Source organism: Stegostoma tigrinum, chromosome 34 (assembly GCF_030684315.1).
Source record: "Stegostoma tigrinum isolate sSteTig4 chromosome 34, sSteTig4.hap1, whole genome shotgun sequence".
NCBI lineage: Eukaryota > Metazoa > Chordata > Chondrichthyes > Orectolobiformes > Stegostomatidae > Stegostoma > Stegostoma tigrinum.
The window spans coordinates 23,330,068-23,356,044 of record NC_081387.1 but is presented as its reverse complement, the minus strand read 5'-3'; the positions used below and the strand labels follow the sequence as shown (position 1 = coordinate 23,356,044).

The 25,977-nt window shown below is 45.9% G+C and overlaps 1 protein-coding gene across 1 annotated transcript in view; it reads right to left on the bottom strand.

Moving 5' to 3' along the window:
• The window catches only part of LOC132206272 (butyrophilin subfamily 1 member A1-like), a 234,880-nt gene extending 213,864 nt beyond the window's left edge, over positions 1-21,016 (bottom strand). Inside the window, exons 1-5 of the mRNA XM_059639750.1 lie at positions 20,765-21,016; positions 17,799-18,080; positions 16,354-16,473; positions 11,342-11,374; positions 7,704-7,730 (exon numbers count right to left, since the gene is read on the bottom strand). Coding sequence (XP_059495733.1) covers positions 7,704-7,730; positions 11,342-11,374; positions 16,354-16,473; positions 17,799-18,080; positions 20,765-21,011 — 709 coding nt within the window. The 5' untranslated portion in view covers positions 21,012-21,016. The remainder of the gene's footprint in view (positions 1-7,703; positions 7,731-11,341; positions 11,375-16,353; positions 16,474-17,798; positions 18,081-20,764) is intronic.
• Positions 21,017-25,977: the final 4,961 nt, after the last annotated feature.

Below are 25,977 nucleotides of genomic sequence, written 5' to 3'. Positions count from 1 at the left end.
GTCTGTGAGTGTGTGTGGCTGTATGTGTGACTGTGAGTGTGTGTGTGTCTGAGAGTCTGTGAGTGTGTGACTGTGTGTGTGTCTGTGAGTGTGTGTGTGTGTGTCTGTGAGTGTGTGTGACTGTGTGTGTGTGTCTGTGAGTGTGTGTGCCTGTGTGTGTGTCTGAGTGTGTGTGTGTGTCTGTGTGTGTTCGTGAGTGTGTGTCTGAGAGTCTGTGTGTCTGAGAGTGTCAGTGTGTGCGTGTGTCAGTGTGTGCGTGTGTCAGTGTGTGCGTGTGTGTGTCAGTTTGTGTGTCTGAGAGTGTATGTGTGTGTGTGTGTGTGTGTGTGTGTCTGAGAGTCAGTGTGTGTGTGTGTGTCTGAGAGTCTGTGTGTGTTCCTGAGTGTGTGTGTGTGTCTGTGTGTGTTCGTGTGTGTGTCTGAGAGTCTGTGTGTGTTCCTGAGTGTGTGTGTGTGTCTGTGTGTGTTCGTGTGTGTGTCTGAGAGTCTGTGTGTGTTCCTGAGTGTGTGTGTGTGTCTGTGTGTGTTCGTGAGTGTGTGTCTGAGTGTGTGTCTGTGTGTGTGTGTGTCAGTGTGTCTGTGCGAGTGTGTGTCTGAGAGTGTCTGTGAATGTGTGTGTGTCTGTCTGTCTGTGAGTGTGCATGTGTGTCTGTTTGTGTGTGTGTGTCTGAGAGTGTGTGTGTCTGTGTGTGTGTGTGTGTCAGTGTGTCTGTGCGAGTGTGTGTCTGAGAGTGTCTGTGAATGTGTGTGTGTCTGTCTGTCTGTGAGTGTGCATGTGTGTCTGAGAGTGTGTGTGTGAGTGTGTGTGTCTGTGAGTATGTGTGTGTGTGTCTGTGAGTGTGTGTGTGTGTGTCTGTGAGTGTGTGTGTGTGTGTCTAAGTGTCTGTCTGTGAGTGTGTGAGTGTGTTTGTGTGTGTGTGTGTCTATGAATGTGTGTGTATGTGTCTGAGTGTGTGTGTGTGTGTCTGAGGGAGTGTGTGTGTGTCTGAGAGTGTCAGTGTGTGCGGATGTCAGTGTGTGCGTGTGTGTGTCAGTTTGTGTGTCTGAGAGTGTATGTGTGTGTGTCAGTGTGTGCGTGTGTGTGTCTGTGAGTGTGTGTGTGAGTGTGTGTGTCAGTTTGTGTGTCTGTGAGTATGTGTCTGTGAGAATGTGTGTGTCTGAGAGTGTCAGTGTCTGTGTCAGTGTGTGTCTCTGTGCGTGTGCGTGTCTGTGTGTGTGTGTGTGTCTGTGAGAGTGTCTGTGTGTCTGTGAGTGTGTGTGTGTGTCAGTGTGTGTGTCTGAGAGTGTGTGTCTGTGAGTGTCTGAGAGTGTGAGAGTATGTGTATGTCTGTGTCTATGAGTGTTTGTGTGTCTGAGTGTGTGTCTGTGAGTGTGTGTGTGTCTGAGAGTGTATGTGTGTGTGTCAGTGTGTGCGTGTCAGTGTGTGTGTCTGAGAGTGTCAGTGTGTGTGTCAGTGTGTGTGTGTGTGTGTGTGTGTCTGTGTGAGTGTGTCTGTGAGTGTGTGTGAGTGTGTCTGTGTGTGTCTGAGTGTGTGTGTGTGTGTGTGTCTGTGTGTGTGTGTCTGTGAGTGTGTGTGTGCGTGTCTGTGAGTATGTGTTTGTGTCTGTGAGTGTGTGTGTGTGTGTCTGTGTGTGTGTCTGTGAGTGTGTGTGTGTCTGTGAGTGTGTGTGCGTGTCTGTGAGTGTGAGTTTGTGTCTGTGAGTGTGTCTGAGTGTGTGTGTGTGTCTGTGTGTGTTCCTGAGTGTGTGTGTGTGTCTGTGTGTGTTCGTGAGTGTGTGTCTGAGAGTCTGTGTGTCTGAGAGTCTGTGTGTCTGAGAGTCTGTGTGTCTGAGAGTCTCTGTGTGCGTGTGTGTGTGTGTGTGTGTCTGAGAGTGTGTGTGTGTGTGTCTGAGAGTCTGTGTGTGTCTGTGTGTGTTCGTGAGTGTGTGTCTGAGAGTCTGTGTCTGAGAGTGTGTGTGTGTGTGTGTCTGAGAGTCAGTGTGTGTGTGTGTGTGTGTGTGTGTGTGTGTCTGAGAGCGAGTGTGTGTGTCTGAGAGTCTGTGTGCCTGTGTGTGTGTCTTGAGTGTGTGTGTGTCTGAGAGTCTGTGTGTGTGTGTGTGTGTGTGTGTGTGTGTGTGTGTGTGTGTGTGTGTGTGTGTGTAGAACATAGAACATTACAGCACAGTACAGGCCCTTCGGCCCTCGATGTTTTGCCGACCTGTCAGTCCGATCTCAAGCCCATCTAACCTACACTATTCCATGTACGTCCATATGCTTGTCCAATGACGACTTAAATGTACCTAAAGTTGGCGAATCTACTACTGTTGCAGGCAAAGCGTTCCATTCCCTTACTACTCTCTGAGTAAAGAAACTACCTCTAACATCTGTCCTAGATCTTTCATCCCTCAATTTAAAGCTATGCCCCCTCATGCTCGCTGTCACCATCCTAGGAAAAAGGCTCTCCCTATCCACACCATCTAACCCTCTGATTATTTTATATGTTTCAATTAAGTCACCTCTCAACCTTCTTCTCTCTAACAAAAACAGCCTCAAGTCCCTCAGCCTTTCCTCGTAAGACCTTCCCTCCATACCAGGCAACATCCTAGTAAATCTCCTCTGCACCCTTTCCAAAGCTTCCACATCCTTCTTATAATGAGGTGACCAGAACTGTACACGATACTCCAAGTGCGGCCTCACCAGAGTTTTGTACAGCTTCAGCATAACCTCTTGGTTCCGGAACTCGATCCCTCTATTAATAAAAGCTAAAACACTGTATGCCTTCTTAACAGACCTGTCAGCCTGGGTGGCAACTTTCAAGGATCTGTGGGGAGGGGATATCTGTACGTGTGAGGGGTGTGTGTGTCTCAGGGGGAAATGCAGGCAAATAGGACAAATTCCGTTTCGGATATCAGGTCAGTATGGACACGATGGGCCCAAGGGCCTGTTTCCCTGTGGTATGACTCCATGGCTGGATGTGTGCATGGCAGGGGTGAGCGTTTTGTGAGTGGGGGGTGGGGGAATGTGTGTGTTTGGGAGGGGGATTTGGGTGTTTGGGGCTGATCGTTTGCGGGGGATGGATGTGTCCAGGTGGGGCGAGGGGCTGGGTCTGTGTGTGGGGTGTGTCCTGGAGGAGCAGTGTCTGTGCTGGGGGGTATAGGAAGGATATGTGTATGTGTGGCAGGGAATTGCATGTGTGTGGAGCAGACGGATTTGAGTCTGTCCGGGATATGTGGGTGTGGAACGATTGTTGGGATGTGAGTGCATGTTGGGCGAAACGTGTGTCGCGGCTGGGTTACATGGGTGTCGGTGGGGGTGGTGTGTGTGTGTGTGTGTGTGTGTCTGTGTGTGTGTGCAGACGTTTGTTGGCGTGACGTGTAGGGTGTATGTGGTGGGGGGCGTGTGTGGCGGGGTGATGTGTGTGCGAGAGGAGGGATGTGTTGGGGGGATTGTGTGTGAGGACACAAGAATGTGGTTTATCATCAGTTTGTGAAGTGTAGTTTGAGGCAGGTAATAAATGTGGATCTTCACAGAGACCCCAAATGATGCAAATGAAAAATAATTTTAAAAAACAAATAAATTATTCAAATCCATGTCGCTCAAGTCTCCAAACATTTCTAAAGCCATTGCTTTTATGTCATTCCAACCTTTTCCAGGCTTTTTCTCTCAGTTTACATCCAATGGGATATTGCTGCAGCTGCCTCACTGAGAACAAGCTCCTGTTTGTTCGAGTCCCACTAACATTCATTATTTTCCAATCTCATGTGGGACTGAAATGTGTTTTTCACAAAATTGAAAGCTGAAATACTGAATCTGATCTGAAAATTCCAACTAACCCTCCTGAACCCCAATGCCATCGAAAGGAATTCAGCTGGCACTGGCTGGACTGAAGGAGGGGCCATTGGGAAAGAGCTTCATTGAAACTGGGGACAGGTCAGAGAGGGGTCACTCAGTTGATTCCTGGGATGAAGCTGTTTCCTTGTGATGAAAGGTTTCAGGCTGGGGCTGTACTTATTGGAGTTTAGCGGAATGAGAGGTTCTTACTGAAATGTACAAGACTGTGAAGCTGCTGACAGAGTAGAAGTTGAGAGGCTGTCCCCCATCGTGGGGGAGTCTGGAACCAGGGACAGAGTTTCAAAGTAAGGGGTCTGCCAATGAACTGAGGAATGTTGTGTCTCAGGATCATGAATCTTCAGAATTCTCTATCCCCGACAGCAGTGGAAACCAGGTCATTGATATTATTTGAAGCTGAGTTAAACAGGTTTTTGATCAATGAGGGAGTCAAAGGTAGTGGGAGTCAGGCAGGAAAACGGAGTTAAGGTGACAATCAGATCACCCACGATAACAAGGTGTAGGGCTGGATGAACACAGCAGGCCAGGCAGCATCAGAGGAACGGGAAAGCTGACGTTTCAGAAATGGGGGAGGGGAAGGGAGCTCTGAAATAAATAGAGAGAAGGAGGCGATGGTTGAAGGTGGATAGAGGACCTGATAAGTGCAGAGCAGACCGGGACGAGATAGGCTGGTCTTGGGATGATGTTGGGGCTGAGGAGATTTTGAAGCTTGTAATGTTCACATTCAAACCATTGGGCTGCAGGGTTCCCAAGCGGAATATGAGGTGCTGTTCCTGCAACCTTCGGGTGGCATCATTGTGGCACTGCAGGAGGCCCAGGATGGACATGTCGTCTAAGGAGTGGGAAGGGGAGTTGAAGTGGTTCGCGACTGGGAGGTGCAGTTGTTTATTGCGAACCGGGTGTAGGTGTTCCACAAAGCGGTCTCCAAGCCTCCGCTTGGTTTCCCCAATGTAGAGGAAGCCACACCGGGTACAATGGATACAGTATACCACATTAGCAGATGTGCAGGTGAACATCTGTTTGATGTGGAAGATTTACTTGGAGCCTGGGATGGGGCTGAGCGGGGAGGTGTAGGGCAGGTGTCGCACTGCCTGCGGTTGCAGGGGAAGGTGCCGGGTGTGATGGGGTTGGAGGGGAGTGTGGAGCGGACAAGGGAGTCACGGAGAGAGTGGTCCCTCTGGAAGATTCACGCCTGGAGTCTGACCAGCTTTTCTTCCGCCTCCGCACGTCCTTCCTTAATCGCGAGTCTAACCCTCCCGCCACTGACCCCTTGTGCTACCTCCAACACACCCCTTCCTCCTGGACACCACCCTATGACCTCTTGGCCTCCCTTGGCCTCTTCATTTCCAACTGTCATCATGTCATCAATCGCCTCAACATCTCCACCCTTCTCACCCACTCCAACCTTTCCCCCGCACAATGTGCAGCCCTCTGTTCCTTCCGCTCCAATCCCAACCTCAGCATAAAACCCGTGGACAAGAGAGGTACAGCTGTAGTATGGTGCACTGAACTCTACATTGCCGAGGCCAGACGCCAACTCTCCGACACCTCCTCCTACCGCCCCTGTGATCATGGCCCCACCCCCGAACAACCAGCCATCATCTCCCAAACCATCCACAACCTCATCACCTCAGGTCACCTCCCACCGCAGCCTCCTTCCTCATCATTCCCCAACCCCGCATCGCCCACTTCTATCTCCTTCCCAAAATCCACAAACCTGACTGCTCTGGTCGACCCATTGTCCCAGCCTGCTCCTGCTTCACATACTCATCTCCACCTCTCTCGACTCCATTTTCTCCCCCTTGGTCCAGAAACTCCCCGCCTACATCTGTGACACCACCCATGCCCTCCACCTCCTCCAAAACTTCCAATTCCCCGGTCCCCGACACCTCATCTTCAGCATGGATCTCCAGTCCCTATACACCTGCATTCCCCATGCTGATGGCCTAAAGGGCCTCTGCTTCTTCCTGTCCCGCAGGCCCGGCCAGCCCCCCTCCACCAACATCCTTATCCGGTGAGCCAAAATCATCCTCACCCTTAACAACTTCTCCTTCAATTCCTCCCATTTCCTACAGACAAAGGGGGTGGCCATGGGTACCCACATGGGCCCAAGCTATGCCTGCTTCTTTGTAGGACACGTGGAACTGTCCCTCTTCCATAGCTACACGGTTCCCTATCCCCCACCTCTTCCTCCGTTCCATCGATGACTGTATCGGCGCCACCTCATGCTCCCATGAGGAGCTCGAACATTTCACCCACTTTACTAACACCTTCCAACCCAACCTTAAGTTCACCTGGACCATCTCCAACACCTCCCTCACCTTCCTGGACCTCTCTGTCTCCATCTCACGCCACCAGCTGGAAATCGATGTCCATTTGAAGCCCACAGACTCCCACAGCTACCTCGAATACACCTCCTCTCACCCACCTTCCTGCAAAAATGCCATTCCCTATTCCCAATTCCTTTGCCTCCACCGCATTTGCTCGCAAGGTGAGGTGCTCCATTCCTAGACATTCCAGATGTCGTCGTTTTTCAAGGACCACAATTACCCGTCCAGAGTGGTCGAAAACGCCCTCGACCACATCTCTTGATTTTCCCGCACCTCAGCCCTCACACCCCGTCCCCGCAATAACAAGCAAGACAGAATTGCCCTCGTCCTCATGGATCACCATCCCGTTAACGTACGGAATCAAAGCATCATTCTCCGCCACTTCCGCCTCCTGCAATCTGAGCCCACGACCAAGGATATTTTTCCCTCCCCACCCTTATCTGCTTTCCGGTGGGACCGTGCTCTCTGTGGCTCCCTTGTCTGCTCCACACTCCCCTCCAACCCCACAAACCCCGGACTTTCCCTGCCACCGCAGGAAGTGCTACACCTGCCCCTACACCTCCCGCCTCACCCCCATCCCAGGCTCCAAGAAAACCTTCCACATTGAACAGATGTTCACCTGCATAACTACTAAATGTGGTACATTGTATCCGCTGTTCCCGATGTGGCCTTCTGTACGTCGGGGAAACCAAGCGGAGGCATGGAGACCGCTTTGTGGAACACCAAACGACTGCACCTCCCAATCGCAAACCACTTCAACTCCCCCTCCCACTACTTGGATGACATGTCCATCCTGGGTCTCCTCCACTGCCACAACGATGCCACCAGAAGGCTGGAAGAACAGCACCTCATATTCCGCTTGGGAACCCGGCCTCCAATGGTCTCAAAGTGGACTTTAAAAGCTTCAAAATCACCCCACCCCCAACCTCATCCCAAGACCAGCCCCTCTTGTCCCCGCCTCCTTGACCTGTCCATCTTTTCTCCCATCTATCCGCTCCTCCCACCTCACTGCCCAAACCCCACCCCCACTTCCTTCCTACTAGGCTCACCCCCACCTCCTCGACATGTCCATCTTCCCTCAACTGACCAACCATCCCAAATCCCCACCTACACTCACTTTTATTGGCTCCATCCCTGCCTCCTTGAGCTGTCCATCTTCTCTTCACCTCAATGGTCCTCCATCCATCTTCTATCATCACCGTCCCCTCTCTCTATTTATTTCAGAATCTCCTTCCATTCCCCCATTTCTGAAGAAGGATGCAGACCTGAAACGTCAGTCTTCCTGCTCCTCTGATGCTCCCTGGCCTGCTGTGTTCCTCCAGCTCCACACTGTGTTATCTCAGACTCCAGCAAAAGCAGTTCCTACTATCTCTAGATCAGCTACGATCTTTGTGAATGACAGAGAAAACTCCCGCGGTCAGTCCCGCTCCTGTTTCTGATGGACACATATTCTTGTGGAATTTTCACTAGTACATTGTTTTGAGTTCTCGGCTTTTGAGTTTCTTTCCTTTCTGTGTGTTAAAATATTTTTAAGTTAAGATCTTACCTTTATACGCACAAATTCTCTTCCGCTCTGGAAACAGAAATAATAAATAGACTGAAGAACTTGCTGTGACATGAAGCATAAATAATTTGGAGAAAGGTTCTGAACAGACATGTTTGAATGTGTTAGATACTGCTGAATGCACCTTCTGTGGCATTGCTCATTACAAACTGGAAATTAAGAACCAAATTTTGACAACTGTTACTGAGGCAGATCGCTCCAGTCGGGACGTTTCTGGACTCGCTTCAGTAAAAAGGACCTGAATTGTGCAATTTTACCTCCAAAGGCAGTGGTGGGTTGGGGTGTGCGAGTTGGGGACATGGAATGGGGGTGAGTGCAGTGGGAAAGTCTGGGACAGAGTGGGGCTTGACTGACGTTGGAAACAGATCCTGGGCCACCAAGGCAGCAGGCGAGGGCTGAGATGGGCTGGTTAGAAGCCCTGCCTTGGTTCTCTGGGACTTCCTCCCCCAGCTGTGATAAAACCAGGGGCTCTCGACCCCCAAACTCTCTAATTGCTTCACACAATCCCCACGGCCCTTCCTGCTCTCCATGCCAACTCATGTCCCAAAACAATTCCCATTCCCCTTCTGATACTCCCCGGGTCAGCTCAATGTCAACTCCTGCCCTTCAGACACTCATCGATCAAATATCGATCTTTTTGAGACAGAATCTGGATCTGGAATTCAATGTCTGAGAGTCTGTTGGAGGCAGAAGCAATCGCATCTTTCAAAAGAGAATGAGACGATGACCTGAAGAGTGTCGGTTTGCGGGGCTGCAGGGGAACAGCGGATGAGGTGACAGCAGAGAATTGTTGTTACAGAGAGTCAGAACAGACAAGACAGGCTGGATGGCTCCTTTCTGTGCTGTAACATTGTGCAATTCGAAAATCCAGCTCCACAAGTGCTCTCCAATGATTTATAAAGTAGAAAGGAATTTAATTTTAAAAATAAAAATTTAATTGGCATAATCATTCCAATTTTTCCACATTGTCTGCTTCTCAATTGAATGTAATCTGTCCTTTTCAAACAAATTAAACCAGTCAGCGTTATGAGTGATATAAACGTTGCTGAACAATATCAATCATGTCAAAAGTAATGCATTGACAGTGCTGAGCTTGGGAAGTCCCTGAGAAACAATGCATTGGAGGCTGAGGGGTGAGCTTGCACAGGTTTATAAAATCCTGAGGGCCATGGAAACGGTAAAGGGGAAGGGCTTATCCCTGGGTTGGGGGGAGTGCATAGGTTTAAGGTGAGGGGGGAAGATATAAAAGGGACCGAAGGGGTAACTTTTTCACACATGGGGTGGTGTGTGTATGGAGTGGGCTGCCAGAGGAAGTGGTGGGGCCTGGGACAATTACAACATTTAAAAGGGACCTGAGTGGGAATATGAACTGAAGGGTTTAAAGGGATATGGGCCAATTGCTGGCAAATGGCACGAGATTTATGTAAGTTATTTGGTTGGCATCGAGTTGGACTGAAGGGTCTGTTTCTGTGCTGTATATCACTATGACTGTTTGTAAGAGCATGTTCTTTCTCAGTCTGTTATCAACACTTCTCGTCTCTCCTTTAAACTCCTCTCTTTCTGTTCTCACCCTGAAACTGCAGCTGCTATTGTTGATTACAGACAGACAAGAGTTTGCTCTCGTAACCATTTCTCACACAACAACCCAGCCCGTGGGGCCGCAACTGTTTTAGCAGAAGAATGTTTCTTTGAAGAAAAATGCCCGAGATATAAAATATTACAAGCCACAGGACAAGAAATGAGCACTTCCCAGCCAGATGCACTTTGAATCACAGAGTCCCTCCAGAGCAAAAGGAGGTCATTTTGGGTCCACACTGACTCTCCAAAGGACATTCCACCCAGACCCATGGAGCACAGAAGAAGGCCCTGACCCTGTAGATTCTGCACCATCCTGTCTACACAAATCCCAAATCCCAGCTCTTGGCTCAGAGCCTTGAATGATATGACATAGTTTTTAAGGGCTGCGAGGTTCCCTCTCTCATACCCTCCTCCAGGCAGTGCATTCCAGATTCCCACCACCCTCCGCTGAGAAGGGATTTCCTCAAATACACTCAAAACTTTCTGCTTCTCACCTAAAATTATTCCCCCTTGTTACTGACTCTTCAGTACTGCTTCCCTCCCACCCTGCCCGTACCCTCATAATCTCATACACCTCTCTCAGGTGCCCACCTCAGCCTTTTCTAATTTCCATAAAAACAACATGAACCTATCCAGCTTCTCTTCATAGCTGCGATGCTCCATCCCAGGCACCTTCCCAGTGACTCTCCTCTGCACCCCCTACAGGGCAATCATATCCTTCCTACAGTGAGGTGACCAGAACTGCATACAGCCCTCCTAACCACAGTGCTGTACAGCTTCAGCATGACCTCCCTGCTCTTCTAACTGATGCCACACCTGTTAAAGCCAAGCATCCCATATGCCACCTTAATTACCCTATTAACCTCTCCTGCTTCTTCAGGGGCCTGTGGACCAGCACCCCAAGACTCCTCTGTTCCTCTCAGCTTCCGAATGTTCATGACTCATTGATTCTTGCCTTGTCCTGAATCTTCTTCTGAAATGCAGCACCTCACACTTTTCAGGGTTAAATTCCCTCTGCCAATGGTCTGCCCATCTGCCCAACCCCTTTACATCCTCCTGTAAACTAAGCCCATCTTCCTCAATATTACCCAACCAGCCTATCTTCGTGTTGTCTACAAACTTGCGAAGCATCAGCACACCCACTAAGCCCCCAACATTCACATCTACATTGTTTATTTCAATCACAAACAATAAGGGACACAGAACTGATCCTGCTCTATGCCACTGGACAGCAGCCTCTTGTGAACATCCTTCTCCCACCACCCTCTGTCTCCTCCCACTAATTGTGGATCCATCACGCCAAGTTCCCCTGGATCCCATGTGCTTTTACCATCTTGATCAGTCTCCCATGTGGGACCTTGTCAAAAGTTTTGCTGAAATCCACAATTTATGTGTCAACTTAAAGTAAGTTTGAAATAGACGAAAACAAATAACCATAGTTAAGAGTATTTTTGGATATAATTTTGTCAGAGATGTCTCTAAAACAAACTTCAGACTCTTAGGATTCAGGGCTTTTTTTCAGCTATTGATTGTCATCATTGGACACATTGTTTTCATTAACAAACACAGGATCATGTGTTATCTCAATCACAATGGAAAATTGGTAGAAATACATTTCAGCATTCTGATGTTAATACTGTTGAAGCATTTATTTATTTGAATTAAAACAATAGAAGTCTTTTAAAATTATATTTCTCATTTTCCTTCTCAACCTGTTAAATCTGTCATTCTTTTTCCAAGAACACTTTCAATCTGATTCTGATTTCAGTTGGATTATAGACTCAAATAAACTAACTCTTTCAGCGTAAAACATTTCTAAGTAAGTTATCAATTGTTTTCTCCTGGAATTATGAGGTCAAAATAAACGAAACCTGAGTAAGCATTTTAACATAAAAAGGCACATTGTATTAATCACACCATCAATATATATTAACGACTGACAGTAAAAGGCAAAATAAATGTAGCATGTTCAATTATACTTGCAATTATTCCAAAATCCACATTTCTTATGGCATTTGAACATTTTAACATGAAACCCTTACCGCATTCTACGAATGATTTCTGAAGTTTTAGTCCTACAAAGATACAAAAATATTATCATGAGTGTTAGAAAAAAAATTTAATTGATCACATCTTCTCACCAAAACAGTTTGCATTGATCTGATGATTTTTCAATGAAAATTAGCTCTTACAAATATATAATTTAGCATCATCAGGTATTTCATGAATAAACCATGCTGCAGTTCAGGTACCGTAGGATTTTAATGCATAACTCATTTGTTTCCAAGGAGGATGAACTGGGAGATAGAAAATTAAATTAAAACATGAGAAACATTCTCACATTGACACACCTACTCATCAAGAAGTAAAACAGTAACAATATAGAGGAGTTGCCAGCCAACATTAGAAACAGCTTCCTTGTCATTGGCTGTTCCCCGATTCAATGGTGATGTCTACTCAGGGCCATGAGATCTTGCCATGGTCTTTGTGAAGTGAACAGGCTGACTCCCAGCCTTCGATTTTTGGGCACAACAGGCCGGATATCACAGGAGTTAGCAGGATCCTGAGTGCTAATGTGCTGCTTTTTTTAACAGATGTTAGGTCTCTCAGCATGATGCGGTTTGATCAGGTTCACCAGAGGAGGTGGTTTAGCACATTTAAAGCACATAGCTCAGGTGGAAGTGCAGTGGCATGGATCAGGGATTTGTTAACAGGCAGGAAACAGAGAGCAGGAATAAACAGGTCATTCTCATGTTGGCAGCTTGTGATGAGGGAGTTACCATAAGGATCGTACCTGGGCCTGCAGCTGTTTACAATATGGATAAACGATTTGGACGTGGTGACTAAATGTGACATTTCTCTGTTCACAGATGACACAAAGCGAGCTGGGAGCATGTGCTGTGAGAGAGAGATGCAAAGTGGTTTCAAGGGTAATTGGGCAGAATGAGTGAGTGGGCAAGAACATGGTCAATTAAACTTAAGGTGGAAAAAGTGAGGATCTCTATCCTCCAGCCTGCTCTCGTAGCCACAGCAGTGATATAGCTCATCCAGGTCAGTTTGTGGTGACAATGGGGGGATTCAGTGGTGGCAACTGGACGTTGAGGAGCAATATTTCGATTCTCTTTTATTGTAAATTTTCATGGCCTGGCACTTGTGTGGTATAAATGTTAATCGTTACTTGTCATTTCAAAATGTGGGTATTGCCCAGGTGCTGCTACATTTGGACATAAACTGCTTGAGGATGTGAGGAGCTGTGAATGGTGCTGAACACGAAGCAATCTCCAGTGAACATCTCTCTGTCACAAGGTCAGAAGAGGGGGTTGTCATTGATAAAGCAGCCGAAAATGGTTGTGCCAAGGAACATTCTTCTGAGGAACCCCTCTAGAAATGTCCTTGCGCTGAGGTGATTGACCTCCAACAATCTTCACTATCTTCCTTTGAGCATTGTATGACTCCAACCTGCAGAGAGATCTCCCCAACTCTCACTGGTTCCAATTTTGTTCAGGTTCCTTGATGCCACACTCGGTCGAATGCAGCTTTGATGCCAAGGGCTGTCACTCTCACCTCACCTCTGGTATTCAGCTCTTTGTCCATGGTTGATCCTCCTGTAATGAGGTCAGGAGCTGGGTGGCCCTGTTGGAACTCAAACTGAGCAGGTTATTGCTGAGCAGGTGCTGCTTGGTAGCACTGTTACTGACACCTTCCATCACTTTGCTGATGATCCGTCTCTGTTCTTGGAGAAAGACAAGACGTTGCATTCCTGGAGTCAATGTGGAATTCCTATGCCTCCCAAATCCACAGGATGATGGCACAGAGTCCTGATGTGAACAAAGGACTGACAGCTCTGAAGGCCTCAGTTCAATGACCATCAGGACTGTTGGCTTTTTTATAGTTCATCCATTTCATTGCTCATTCCATCTCTGCCCTGATGATGCTTCATTGCTGGGCTCTGCCTGACAACACTGAGGGATGACGAAGGGGTTGGCATGAAGAGTGATGTCGACAGCGAGTGTCCAGTTCCCGCCCAGGCTGAGGTTCTCATGAAGGTGCCAGCTTCTCGGCCTCTTCCCTCGCCTGAGCTCTGGTGACCCTCATGTCAAACCACCACCAGCTGCCTCTCTCTAATGAGACAGCAGCCCAATGGCCCTCTGAGACTATGGTGACTCTGCCGTTTACTACCGTTTACAGCTGCTGTGTATTCCTGGTTGTGTGTTCCCAGGGAAAATCATTTCCCGCTGTATTCCATTGTGTCAGTGTTTCTGCCGGGAATGTCCTGCCCACAAGAGGCAGGGCAGGTCGTTGACGGATGGTCGTTCAGGCTTTAATCTCCTTCAATAGTTTCTCAATACAGAGAGAACTGGAACAGGAATGTCATTAATTAAAATGACAGCAGCAAAGGTACAAGTACTGAATAACGCCTGTCTTTTTCCGGGGAATCTGGAACATTCTTTGTTCCAGGCCCCTCCCACAAACCTTTCTCCAGTTTGTCACATGACTGCATCGGTGCCATTTCACGCCCTGATCCATCCTGGGAAACACTCATCCACTTTGCCCCCAGTTTCCACCTCACTCTCACCTTCATCTGGATAATCTCTAATTCTTCTCCTCCCTTCCTTTCTTTGACTTCTCTGACTCAATTTCTGGAATATCCTGTTCACTAGTGTCTATCCCAAATCCACTGATTCTCACATATTCCCTGAATGTGTAACCTCGCTCCCTGCTTCCTGGAAGAAGTCCATTTTATTCTCCCGGTTTCTCTGTCACATCTGTACAGATGCTGGCACCTTCCACAACAATGCATCCAACACGTCTTACTTTTCCGTCAACCAAGGATCATGTCCCTCCTCACTGAGCTAACAAGGCCCTTCATGGTGTCCAACCCATTTTGGACATTTCTACACTTTCCCCCTCCCCTCCCTCCCAGAACAACAACAGCTTTCACCGGCGTCTCCATGTTCCATTCCATGAGCCTCTGGATTCAAAGATCTTCCTGCTATTTCCACTAGCTCCAACATGATGCCACCACCAAACACATCCTCCCCTTGACACTCCTATCAGTGTTCCAAAGGGACTGCTCTCTCCCTGGTTCACTTTGTTATCATCCCCAACACCTTGTCTCTCTCCCATGGTTTTGCATACACATAACACCTCCCTTTCTACCCCTCCCTTCCCCACTGTCCAAGCTCCCTCCTTCCTGGTAAAGCAGTGCTTTCCCTGAACTTCTTTCAGTCTCGTCTATTGCATTCACTGTTCTCACTCTATCACCTCTGCACTGGGTAACTGCTTAGCACAGCACCTCTGTTCGTCCACAAGCATGATCCTGAGATTTTTGCTATTTGTCATTTCAAGGCCCCAGCATCCTCTCATGGTCACATTCCTGCCCTGGGCCTGATGCAGTTTCCACTCAAACCCAATGTAACTGGAAAAGCAACACCTCATTTTCCATTGAGGCATTTGACAGCATCTGCACTGAATACTGGGTTTAACTCTCTGATCAAGAACTCTGTCTTCCATTCAGGATATCGTTCCGCCAGGGTCTGTATAATGTTCTCATGTATTTGCTTCCAGTCAGAGCTCCCATGAACATCTACCCGAGACAAATGGTTTGCTTTTTCACTCAAACCATGACTATTCCTCTCTTCTATTCCATGACACCTTTGATTTTGAATCCCTGTCGCTCGCCAACATTTCTCCAATCGTACCTTTAATTGCATCAAAACTTGCACATTTTTAAACAGCATAGACCCATCACATTTCCACCTCTATAACAAAATGTGAGGCTGGATGAACACAGCAGGCCAAGCAGCATCTCAGGAGCACAAAAGCTGACGTTTCGGGCCTGGACCCTTCATCAGAGAGGGGGATGGGGAGAGGGAACGGGAATAATTAGGGAGAGAGGGGGAGGCGGACCGAAGATGGAGAGTAAAGAAGATAGGTGGAGAGAGTGTAGGTGGGGAGGTAGGGAGGGGATAGGTCAGTCCAGGGAAGACGGACAGGTCAAGGAGGTGGGATGAGGTTAGTTTCAAAATCTCCCCTTCCCCTACTGCATCCCTAAACCAGCCCAGTTCGTCCCCTCCCCCCACTGCACCACACAACCAGCCCAGCTCTTCCCCCCCACCCACTGCATCCCAAAACCAGTCCAACTTGTCTCTGCCTCCCTAACCGGTTCTTCCTCTCACCCATCCCTTCCTCCCACCCTAAGCTGCACCCCCAGCTACCTACTAACCTCATCCCACCTCCTTGACCTGTCTGTCTTCCCTGGACTGACCTATCCCCTCCCTACCTCCCCACCTATACTCTCCTCTCCACCTATCTTCTTTACTCTCCATCTTCGGTCCGCCTCCCCCTCTCTCCCTATTTATTCCAGTTCCCTCTCCCCATCCCCCTCTCTGATGAAGGGTCTAGGCCCGAAACGTCAGCTGTTGTGCTCCTGAGATGCTGCTTGGCCTGCTGTGTTCATCCAGCCTCACATTTTATTATCTTGGAATTCTCCAGCATCTGTAGTTCCCATTATCTCTGATACATTTCCACCTCTGTTCAGTTCCAAACAAGTTACATTAAACTCAAAACACTAACTCTGTTTTTCGCTCCATAGATGCTGTCAGAGTTCCTGTGTTTTTCCAGCACTGTGTGTTTTATCTTAACAGCTGAAATGGTGAAATGCAGCTCGATTTGTTGGTCCTTCCTGGGTTATTTCAGCTTCGCATTTGCCCAAGAAAATGTTTTGCATATTTACAAGTAGAATAATAATAATAAAATATTCAACAGGTAGCATCTGTTTAAGAATTATTAAAGGAGTATCTTCCATTCAGCCGGAGAATGGGAATGACAACTATTCCTTTATCCTTAATTTCAATGTGACCAGCTCTTCACACCACCATTCCCCAAAAAGTTAACACTGAAACGCACAATGTTCTGGAGTAATGCTGTGGTCCTGAAATTCCCCAGGGTTGTTTCTGCTTTATAGTTTAACTGACAGAGACTGGGAGATCCCCCTGTGGATTTCCAGGCTTGTACCTTTATTGCCTTTCGTCAGTGTTACACTGAGATGTACCTTTAATCTGTCGATGGTGTTTCACACTCCAATAAAGCACAGCAGCGATGCCAGCAATCACACAACAGAGGGTCGCGAGTAAAGGTGCCAGCCAATCAGGGACACCAGGGAAGATATCGTCTGGAAAGTGAACACCAGTGAGTTATACAACTACATTTTGTGCAGCATGTCCATTAATATTACAAAATATTTACGAGTGGTGAATGTATATGAGATGTGCAGAGTCCTTCCAACAGTCTCCTGATATAAAATCAGTGGGTTCCACAGAAATACCCAGGAACAACAACACTGAAAGTGTTAAATAACCAATTGGGGGTGGAGCCCCTGCCCACTTCAATCGTTGCTACTGATATTTATTATGGTTCTCTCGATAAAGCCAATGAATTGAACATTGGCATTGGGATAACATTTGCAAATCAAAATAAATTATTTCATGAATAAACAATTTAAATTCCATCTGTGCATTTGTATTCCAGAACTCGTGGGCCCAATAATCTGAGCTAACCTGACCCCTCTGCCTGGGAAAGTGTTTCAAAAGTGTCAAATAAAAGCAAAATACAGTGAAAGCTGGAAATCTGAAACAAGGTAACACAAAGTGCTGTAGAAACTCAGCAAGTGTGTCAGCATCTGTGGAGAGAGGAACTTCACAGACACTGCTAGACCTGTAGAGTTTCTTCAGCATTTCCTGTGTTTGTCTCATTAGTCCTGAGCCACATCCAAACCATTTAATTTGTGACTCCATCCCTGATGCTGTGAATTCTGGTGCAGTCAGTCACAGAGACCAGGGGCTGGGGTATTACATGTACAGAGACACATAAGGCAGCTAGCAAATGCTGGAGGCCTGTGTTTGTAAATTATCCTTTTCTAGGCTACATTTAATGAATTTTAAAGTGTTTCACAAAGCAATAATCTGATAACAATGAACAACAGGTCAAAGGAAGAGAAATTAGAAGAATTTTTTTTTCCTGATCTCTAATGGCTTCTATCTGTCAAACAACATCTTGATTTTAAAATTCTCATCTATGTTTACACGTTCCTCTATGCCTTTGCCTTCCTTATCTCTACAACCTCCTCCATCCCCAAACCCTCCAAAGCATCACCTCTCATTGATATTGGCCACCAGAACAACCCCAGTTGTAAGTGCTCGACATTAGTGTCTACACCTTGTGTTGCCAGGTCCCAAGCTTTCAAAACAATTCCTTAAATCCCTGCAGCTCTCTGCCCTATTTTCCCACTGTAAGGAAAACCTAAAACCTGTCTCTTTACCCAAGCATTTAGTCCTGTGATTGAGTATCTCCTAATGTAGCTAAGTCACTTATTTTCCTTGACACAGTGAATGGCTTGCCAAGTGAGAGCATCTTGGGGACAGTTAAACACAAGATGAAATCTATGGCACATTTTAAACTACCTTTAACTTTCCTGGTGAAACATTTTCATTTACAAACCTGATATCCTGATTGGTGCTTCTCGTGTAATTCCCAATTGTTCATAGCGTATACGACACTTGAACCTGTTTGTTGACTGTTTTGCAATGACAATGATGCTCTGGACGTTTACAAGACCATTGGAGTCCACATCATAACTTGGTTCAGCTTGTGATAAAACAGGTCCATCTTCACTGATCCACTCGATTTCTGGCTGAGGGAACCATCCACTGGATTTACACACAAGCTGGATTCCGTTTTTATGGTATCCCTTCAACTGAATCCAGGGCCTTTGACCCAAACCTGGAATCAGCACAAAATAGATTCAGAAACAGTAAACATGAGGAACACTTCCTGCAACCTGTTAGAACTGGGTATTTAATGTTATTGTTAGATATCTACTCACTGCTTTTCATTGACTTTATTGCGATTTTGAACTACTTTTTATCTGAGAATATGTCCAGATAGAATTGTGAAGACACAACAGATAACACTCATTCAGATTAATTAACTGGCACAAAATTACACTCCAGCTAAACATCATTTAAAACGAGAGGAAAACAGAAAAGCAGGGAGACAAAAAAACCCGAAAAATTCTAAACAACTACACCTGAGGAAAAATGATATGATGAACATTACAGTAAGAGTAAGGTGACACCAAAGAATTTTCAAACTGCTGTTGACTATTTTCACCCTTTTCTAACTCCACGTGAAGAGCAGGGAGTGGGGTTATTTACGTATTAGGGTCAGGCCATTGTAGCAGTGACAGAGCTTTGACCCAGCAGTCTCCGCGGGATATCAGTTTGCGATGATAGTGGAAGAGTTAAATGGTGATTTCTATGTTCACAGTATGTGACATTCTCCAGTCCAACCTTGTATACCATCGAGCCAGTGTCAGCAAAACTATCCCGAGAGGCCTTGGGAGTCATAAGTGATGAGAAGACAGAGGTGGATGTGTAGGATAAGGAATGGAGCAAACAGTACATGCAAGGTCAGGCTGGGAACCGGTTAAACGGTTACTGATTGGGTAAATAAGATATTAACCGGAGACTGGAGAAGTCTGTTTCTCAGTATTTGTAGCAGATGAGTTGGGAATTTAGGTAGAGAGATGTGACGGAAATGGTCATTAATATTTTTGTATTCCACTGAGTTTCATTCGGCCTAGTGTGGAGTGTACTCTCCCTGTATTTGCCTCAATATTTAATCAAAAAACCTGGGCTCAAAACTCCTGGAGTCAATCATTGGAAACTCCAACAACAGTTTCACCCTGGCAGGCAGTGCCAGGTACCTACCACCCCCTGATTAGATCTTGCCTTGCACATCTCCTTTAAACATTACCCCTCCGAGCGAAACCTATGGCCTCGGTACTTGACATTTCCACACTCGGAAAAGGCTTCAACTCTCCACCCTATCCAAGCCTTTCATAATTTTATATCCTTTCATCGGGTCGCTCCTGTCGCAAAGACAACCCAAATTTGTCCAACCTGGCCTCACAACAAACATGCAGCGATCCAGGGAACAGCCTGGTAAACCTCTTCTGGGCCCTCTCCAAGGCCTCCACATCCTTCCTGTTGTGTAGCAACCAGAACTGCACACAAAGCTCCAAATGCGGTCTATCTAAAGTCTTGTACAGCAAATGACTTGTCACCTTTTATACTCGATGCCCTGACAAATGAAGGCAAGTATGCAGTGTACCTTCTTTACTAGCTTAGCTACTTATTTATCCCCTTTCAGGGAGCTACAGACTTACACTTCAAGATACCTCTGTACAGCAATGCTCCGAAGGGTCCTGCCATTTACTTTATGCTTTCAACTTGCTTTTGGCCTCCCAAAATGCATCACTTTACACTTGTCTGGATTAAACTCCATCCGCCAGTTCTCCACCCTACTGATCGATATCCTGCTGTATCCTCTGATAATGCTCCACAAATCCACCAATTTTTGAGTCATCTACAAATGTACCAAAACATTTATGTATATTGCAAGTATTGGTGTCATATCTAGAAGGGCTAATGGAGCCAGTACACCAAGCAGGGAAGTTCACCACTTTTCAGGGCAAACAGCTCGGAGCCATTCAGGTTAGTGAGGTGTCTGAGGACAGCAGCATCATTTGGTTTGTGACAACTGAACATCAAACAAAAATATAAAACGGATATAACACATGCTGGTGCCTTAACCGATGAAAGGATATAAAATTATGAAAGGCTTGGATAGGGTGGAGAGTTGAAGCCTTTTCCGAGTGTGGAAATGTCAAGTACCGAGGCCATAGGTTTCGCTCGGAGGGGTAATGTTTAAAGGAGATGTGCAAGGCAAGATCTAATCAGGGGGTGGTAGGTACCTGGCACTGCCTGCCAGGGTGAAACTGTTGTTGGAGTTTCCAATGATTGACTCCAGGAGTTTTGAGTCCAGGTTTTTTGATTAAATATTGAGGCAAATACAGGGAGAGTACACTCCACACTAGGCCGAATGAAACTCAGTGGAATACAAAAATATTAATGACCATTTCCGTCACATCTCTCATTTAATGATGACCATGAAATGAGCATTAGTCACGGTAATAATTCATCTGGTTCACTTACATCCTCAGAATGAGCAGTACCCCATTTAAGTCTGTGATGAAGAGCAATATCTTCAATCAGAGGGGAGTGAGTCTCTGAAACTCTCTACCCTTGAGACTGTGGAAATTCAGAATGGTCAAGATAGAGGCCAGTAGATTTCTGGTTACGAATGACATCAATGGACACGGTGATGGAGTAAGAAGGTCGTAGTGAGTTAGATGACAGGCTGTGATCTAACTGAATGGGAGAGCAGGCTCAATGGGCTGCATGGCCAACTCTTGTCCAACGTTCCCACGCCTTATTTCACACTGCTATATTACAAACGTTAAATTAATTTAATTGTTCAATGTCAAAATATTAATTAGTTTAAACTGGTCTTTTCGAACTCAGAGACATATCACTTCTCCAAAGTTACTGAGGTGTACAGACCTATGACATTCAGTGAGACTGCAGCTTCTGCAGAATAGGTTCCGCTATTAACTAAACATCTGTATTCCCCTCGATCAAAAACTGTTGTGTTCTTTATTCGAAGAGAAATGGCTCCTTGGGTCAGTTCATTTTTCAACAGTTCTGTCCTTCCTCTGTAATTCCTGTGCTGAGCAGCAGCATCTTGGTCCCCATGTCTGTACACATGAACGGGTGAATCTAGACCTGATTTAAACCACTGCACCGACATGTTGCTGGCAGGGATGGCTGGCACAAGCTGGCATTCCAACAGAGCATCTTCTCCCAAAATGGCTTCAAAAGGTTCAGCAGGTCCAACGACATGGAACTCACCTCGTGAACACAACAATAAAACATATAATTCAGTATTTATGTAATCCACAGAGCAAAATTACACTGAAAACAGCAGATTTTCTAAAATATAAACTTCCCTACAATGTACAATTCCTCCAGAACTGCATTTGTAAATGAATTTGAATTCAGCAATTTTTTTATTGTGATTTGGAACCATCAAGTAGCAGTTCATTGGGAAAATTAGGAATCATAGAATCTGTTCAGCCCAACAAGTCCACACTGACCCTCAGAGCATCCCACCCAGAGCCACACCCCTCTGACCCTGAACACTTTGGGTATTTTAGGATGGCCAATCCACCTAACCTGCACATCTTTTGGACTGTGGCAGGAATTCGGAGTACCCGAAAGAAGCTCCCGCACAGACACGGGGAGGATGTGCAAACTCTGCACAGAATATTTTAACTTACATTTTTACATATCATAGTCCACATAAAGTCTGATGTTGTAATCCTGGGAAAGGCTAATAACCTTCAAAAAAATCCACAAGTTACCTCAATAGAGGGAACAAATGGGCAGGATTTTACATTTAAACTCATTACTGCAGCAATCAGTGTGAAAACTTATACAAATAAAAACACATGTAACAGGAGCTGGAGTGGGCCATTCGGTCTCTCACATGTTTCACTAGATCATGGAATATATTCTCCCTTTGTACCACTTTCCCACAATATTACCATATCCCATGATTCCTTTATCGAAATATCAATCGATCTCTGACACAAATCTACTCAATAACTGAACCTTCACAGCTCCTTGTGTGGGATTGAATTATCTTTCAATCATAAATAATGTTGACTTAATTTAGAAAGTGAATAAAATTATATGCTGTTTAATTGTTGTTAGTGATTAAAATGTTTCTATCGGCAATTGATCATACAGCTCAAAAGTGAGGTTCAGGCTATGAGGCATAGGAACTGAAATAAGCCATTCAGCTAATCAAGTCTGTCCCAGCATTCAATGAGATCAGGGCTGACCTGACACCCGACAGCAAATAATCAGGAAAGCCCATCAAATATTACAGTTTATTGTGAAAGGAGCTGAATGCATGATCCGGGAAGTCATGCTTCAGTTATACAGGCCATTGGTGAATCCATATCTGGAATATGGTGTACAATCCTGGTCATCATATTTACACAAGGATATTAATACATTGGAAGCCAATAACAGAAAGTTTATGAGATTAATACTGGAATGAGCCGGTTGCTTTATGAGGAAATGTTAGACAGTCCAGGCCTGTAGCCTCTCCAGTTTAGGAGAGTCAGAGGGGACTTTATTGAAACGATTGATAGAGAATCCTGAGGGGACTTGACTGAGTGGATGTTGAAAGGATGTTTCACCTTGTGGGAGAACCTAGCACGAGGGATCATTGTTTAAATATAAGGATCACCCATTTAAGTCAGAAATCGGGAAACATCTTGCACTCAGAGGGTTGAAAGTCTTTGGAATTCCCTTCCCCAAAAGGCAGTGGATGCAGTATCATCAAATACCTTTCACACAAAGGTTTATAAATTCCTGATTACCAAGGGCTGAAAGATTATGTGTGAGATGCAGGAGTGAAGAATTGAAGTTAAAAATCACATCAGTCATGGTCTTAGTGATTGTCATCACTTGTCTTCTCACTGATTATTGTGTCATCTGCCAACTCGGCAACAAACCATTCACTTTCATTGTGCAAGTTGTGAATCCATGTTGTGAACAATTGTGGGACTGGCATTGATCCCTGTGGCACTGCATAACAAAACTCCACTCTCAAAATGACCCTTTACCTTAACCCTGACTCCCATTAGTTAGCCAACTGTAGAATCAGAGGGGCAAACAAATTCGTGTGAAAAGGTCAGTTGCATTCCGTGAGCCAATGTTTCCAGGCAATAAAGAGACCCAATGTATCACTAGGGAAGATAAAGTAATAAATGGTGGAAACACGACCTCCATAAAACCGTTTCCAAAGACGTACAAAGAAAGGTCACGGCTGAGAGACACAAACAATTGAAACTTCAGGCAGATGTAGGACAGGCCTGAGGACAGTGCGCACTGGGGAGGTTCCAGCTCATAGCAGGTTAGATAAGACCCGAGGAGAGCGCGCACTGGGGAGGTTCCAGCCCATAGCAGGTTAGATAAGACCCGAGGACAGTGTGCACTGGGGAGGTTCGAGCCCATAGCAGGTTAGATAAGACCCGAGGAGAGTGCGCACTGGGGAGGTTCCAGCCCATAGCAGGTTAGATAAGGTTTGAGGAGAGTGCGCACTGGGGAGGTTAAAGCCCACATCAGTTTAGATAAGGCCCGAGGAGAGTGCGCACTGGGGAGGTTAGACCCCCCACAGCAGGTTAGATAAGACCCGAGGAGAGTGCGCACTGGGGAGGTTAGACCCCCCACAGCAGGTGAGATAAGGCCCGAGGAGAGTGCGCACTGGGGAGGTTACAGTCCCATAGCAGGTTAGATCAGGCCCGAGGAGAGTGCACAGTGTGGAGCTTTGAGCCCCAAAGGAGGTTAGATAAGGCCCGAGGAGAGTGCGCACTGGGGAGGTGAGACCCCCATAGCAGGTTAGGTAAGGCCCAAAGAGAGTGCGCACTGGGGAGGTTAGATCCCACAGCAGGTTAGGTAAGGCCTGAGGAGAGTGCACCCTGGGGACGTTAGAGCCCAGAGCAGGTTATAACAATTGATAGAAATTAATATCTCCCCTAATCTGCCATACAAAAGTTCATGCAGAATTTGGAAGAGTTCTTCATGAAAAACAACTGTTTCGGTTATTGGTAAACAATGCGATGCAGCTGGCATATGTCTGGGGAGGAATAAAACTGTCAGAAGCGTTGTAGGATCCCAAAGTCAAATTATGGATGTATCTGGGTAGACATCATGAGATTACTGGAGGTCCTAGGGCTGTCCACATGTTTACTGGATTGGACACATAGATAAGGAGTATGTGGCTAACAGTGACATCAATGTTGCACAGAATTATTGTGATGCAAAGGGTAAATAATGTTGTATTTTGCTGAGGAACTCAGAGCATCGTTGTTCTCCAATCCGAGCTTGTTATGATGAGGACAACTGTTCCCCAAGTGAAGGTCAGGTCGCTGTGGTCTCTGGCCTATCCCACATTAGTGGTCATCGAACTCTGAATAAACTCTGCTAAGGAACACGGGACATAAGATTCTTCTTTGGTATATCTCCCTCCAACAGCTTTTTGATAATTTTTTGGAAATCCAAATATATTACATCCACTGCTTCCCCTTTATCTATCGTGCTTATTATATCCTCAAGGAATTCTAACTAATTTGACAGGCAAGATTTCCCTTTCATGAAGCCATGCTGGCTCTGCTTGATTATATTATGTATTTCTAAAGGTTTCACTATCACAAACTCGAACACTTGCTCAATAACAGATATTGAGACAACTGGCCAATAGTTGCCTGTTTTTGTCTCTTTCCCTTTTTGAATAAGTCTGTTGCATTTGCAGTTTTACAATTGGGGGATTTTCCAAAATATGAGGCTACTTGAAAGATTACATCCTCTGTCTCTGTAACTACTTTCTTTAGTATCCTGGGATGCAACCACTGAGGAGCTGGCCTTTAGTCCCTTGCGTCTCACTGGTACTTCTTCACTGGTGATATTTTTTGAACTTATTTCCCACCTTCCCTCACTTTTGCCCCTTGATGAATCAGTATTCGCTGGTTCTGAAGATGGGTCACTGGGCTTGAAATATTATCCCAGTTTCTATCTCCACAAATCCTGCCAGATCTGCTGAGTTTCTTCTGTTATTTCTGCTTTTATTTACTTGGATTTCCATCTGGGAAAGGGCATTTGTGAATGAGACCAATTTTTACAGCACCGGTAATCATTTCATTGTCACCATTACTGAGTCTAACTTTCACTTCATCCATTCTTTCAGAAACGCCTTTGATCATTAGTGCGTCAGAAAAAGGTCACCATAAGCCCCAAAGCTATTCCCTCCCAACGTGCACACTACTGCTGTTGCTACCTCATGACTGACATTTTCCCAAAAAGCATGTCACCTCCCCAATCCGGGATCAGGCTATTCTCACATCTGTGTCACACACATGTACAACCCATTGGCACATTTGTGGGAATGTAACTGTCCCTGAAGATATTAGCAAATCCATGGAAACAATACTCTCATCCAGCTTGGCAATATATCATATAATGATCTGGATGTGAGTTTGCTCGCTGAGCTGGAAGGTTCATTTTCAGACGTTTCGTCACCATTCTAGGTAACATCGTCAGTGAGCCTCTGACGAAGCGCTGGTGTTATGTCCCGCTTTCTATTTATCTGGTTAGGTTTCCTTGGGTTGGTAATGTCATTTCCTGCTTTGGTGATGTCATTTCCTGTTCTTTTTCTCAGGGGATGGTAGATTGGCTCCAAATCAATGTGTTTGTTGATGGAGTTCCGGTTGGAATGCCATGCTTCTAGGAATTCTCGTGCGTGTCTCTGTTTGGCTTGTCCTAGGATGGATGTGTTGTCCCAATCAAAGTGGTGTCCTTCCTTATCTGTATGTAAGGATACGAGTGATAGTGGGTCATGTCATTTTGTGGCTAGTTGATGTTCATGTATCCTGGTGGCTAGCTTTCGGCCTGTTTGTCCAATGTAGTGTTTGTCACAGTTCTTGCAAGGTATTTTGTAGATGATGTTTGTTTTATTTGTTGTCTGTATAGGATCTTTTAAGTTCATTAACTGCTGTTTTAGTGTGTTGGTGGGTTTGTGGGCTACCCTGATGCCAAGGGGTCCGAGTAGTCTGGCAGTCATTTCGGAAATGTCTTTGATGTAGGGGAGATTGGTTATGGTTTCTGAGCCCGTTTTGTTTGTATGTTTGGGTTTGTTGCTGAGAAAT